General features: G+C 43.1%; 1 protein-coding gene across 1 annotated transcript; it reads right to left on the bottom strand.

Moving 5' to 3' along the window:
• Positions 1 to 832: 832 nt before the first annotated feature.
• Positions 833 to 2,048, bottom strand: LOC126606916 (protein SRC2-like). The gene has a single exon (XM_050274315.1). The coding sequence runs from the start codon at positions 1,910 to 1,912 to the stop codon at positions 1,007 to 1,009; it is 906 nt and encodes a 301-aa protein (XP_050130272.1). The 5' UTR covers positions 1,913 to 2,048; the 3' UTR covers positions 833 to 1,006.
• Between the last annotated feature and the right edge of the window lie 520 nt (positions 2,049 to 2,568).

Below are 2,568 nucleotides of genomic sequence, written 5' to 3' on the forward strand. Positions count from 1 at the left end.
CTGGAAAGTGGCGTCACACATCCAGACGCACTCATGGATCATGGCATCGCAGGGTAGGCAGAGAATGAATCAGGAGGGGGAGATCTTGCAAGAGTCGCAGAGCTTGGAGGAAGGAGAGGGAGGGGATGAAGGTCAGGGAAGATGGGTTGCCGACGAGTTCGCGATGGCGTGGGGGGGGTTGCGGGGGCATCGGTCGTGGAGAGATAAGGGAGGGAGGGTTGTTTGGGGGTTGCGGGGGAGGTGGGGGTGTTAGGGTTGCATGGAAAGGGAAGGGTTCGAGAAGAAGATAGGTTTTTTTTTTTAATAATAAATAGGGTAAATTATTATAATATTTTAAATGAATAAAAAAATTGTTACGTGGTACAAATGTGGCAGCCACGTCAGCAAAAATGTGGTAGTCACGTCAGCTCTTAATGAATCAATTGATGAAAAATGTAACGGAGGTACTATATTGAAATAAAATAATAGGTGGGATATGAAAGTGAAATGTTTTAAAGATGTAAAAAATTGAAATCGACCCCTAACCTAAGGAGGTAAAATGTAATTTACCTTTTATTTAATCATGGTTAAAAATTGCAGAAGGAGAAAATAAAAGTGCAAAACTTATTTGCCTTATTATTGGGAAGGAAATTTGGCAATGTGTTTGAAGAATTGTGATCTCGCCGAGGGAAGGCAATTGAGCAGTAGACTCCGTGGCGGCATTGGTTTTTAAAGACGGAGGCTCGTTCGAGTGAGATTGTATACGTTAGGCTCGTTAGCTGAGGATATAAACATTTCGATTCGAATTTAATATTATTTATTTTTTTGACAAAAACAAAAACAAAAACAAAACTATAGAAAATCTAATATGTCACTTAATATCTCTTCTTTTATATTTTTACAGAATAATGTTGTAAACACAATAAGTCAAGACCGGACTTTAGCATGATACCATCAAACAAACAAAACAACTCAACAAGAAAACTTAGTACTCTAAACAAAAAGTTAAAAATATACATCCAAAAATCTAACCACCACATCCACCGCCACCGCCGCAGCCACCGCCACCGCAGCCACCACCACCAGATACCATATCTCCAATCAACAAACCACCAAGCATTCCCCCTAACAATCCAGCCCCCAGCCCCATCCCAAACTTGTTCTTCTTCTTTGCTTCCGGTTGGGCTTGCTGCACCGCGGGGTACCCATACCCCGGAGGTGGCGGCCCCGGGTACCCATACCCCGGTGGTGGTGGCGGGTAGCCGTATCCCTGTGGTGGTGGCGGGTAGCCGTATCCTGGTGGCGGTGGCGGGTATCCATATCCAGGCGGCGGCGGTTGGTACTCGTATCCAGATGGCGGAGGCCCAGCAGAGGTGCCAACTGGAGGGGTGTATCCACCGTACCCCACCATCGGCTGGACTGACGGTCCAACCGCCGGATAGGCTGTTACCGGCTCGTTACCCTTCGATGGTGCCGCAGTCGCCGCAGCCTGTGGAGCCGCCACTTTGTCACCAAATTTGTAGGAAAAATTGAGCTCACCTTTCGGCTTCCCAGAGGGCTTTCTGACTTGGTAAGCGACGAACTTCATGGAGGCGGCGTCAGCCTTGACGGAGTCAAAAAGCTCCTTAACGGGGACGACGACCTGGCCGATGTCTTTGTCGCCGAGGCTGCGCTGGCAGACGAGCTTGAAGACGATGAAGAGGCGGTTCTGCTGAGTTAGGTACTCGTCGAGAACGAACTTCGTGTGGAAGTTCCAGGTGGGATGGGTCCCGCATCCCCGGACGACTTTGGTCTTGGTTTTCTGCTGCTTGCCGCCAGAGTCGTCGTCGCCTTGGAGGGAGACGACGGCGTATACGTCCATCTTGGACATGAGGTTGACGTCTTTGATGTCCTTGGCTGAGATGAGTTCGAGCTCCAGGGTCCTCTGCTCCATTTTTTAGAGAGAGAGAGAAGAGAGAGAGAGAGTGTGTTGGGAAATGGGATTTGAATTGGTGAATGGTGATATTTGGAGTTAGTTGGCTTTAAGGTCAAACCTCATTTGTATAATGGAAGTTGGCCATATGGTTTATTTCTGGGAATGTGATGACTTGTAATCACTTGCTTAGAATATAGTTCACGCTTTTGAAAATAAGTATTTTTATTGTATAAATATTATAGTTGAAATCGTTTAATTTTTTAAATTTCATTTGAAAATAAATTTTATGTAAAATTATTTGCATAAAAAATGGGTTAGTCATTAAAATGTATTAAATAATTAGAAGGTTCGTCACAAATATATTTTTTAGTACCACATTGTCAATTTGTTTCATACATTTGAATGCATAAACGATCTTCTTTGATTGATTTTTATTTAAGATAATTTTCAAATTAAATGATTTTGATTATAAAATTTATAAAGTAAAAAGGTATTATTTGCAAGGTATGATACACACACACACACTCATTATCACTTCTCGCATTTTGTTTGAAGGCTTAAGTTTTTTTCTTTTTTTTTTTGTTGGTAAAGTAGCGCTTAAGTTAGAGTTTAGTACTAACTTGCAATTCAAGGATAGTGGCTAACGTTTGTCAAATTTAATTAGGGCTTAGCTA

This window comes from Malus sylvestris, chromosome 16 (genome assembly GCF_916048215.2).
Source record: "Malus sylvestris chromosome 16, drMalSylv7.2, whole genome shotgun sequence".
NCBI classification, from domain to species: domain Eukaryota; kingdom Viridiplantae; phylum Streptophyta; class Magnoliopsida; order Rosales; family Rosaceae; genus Malus; species Malus sylvestris.

Coding starts and splice junctions, on each gene's coding strand:
- LOC126606916 (XM_050274315.1), bottom strand. CDS start 1,912: ATGGAGCAGAGGACCCTGGAGCTCGAACTCATCTCAGCCAAGGACATC.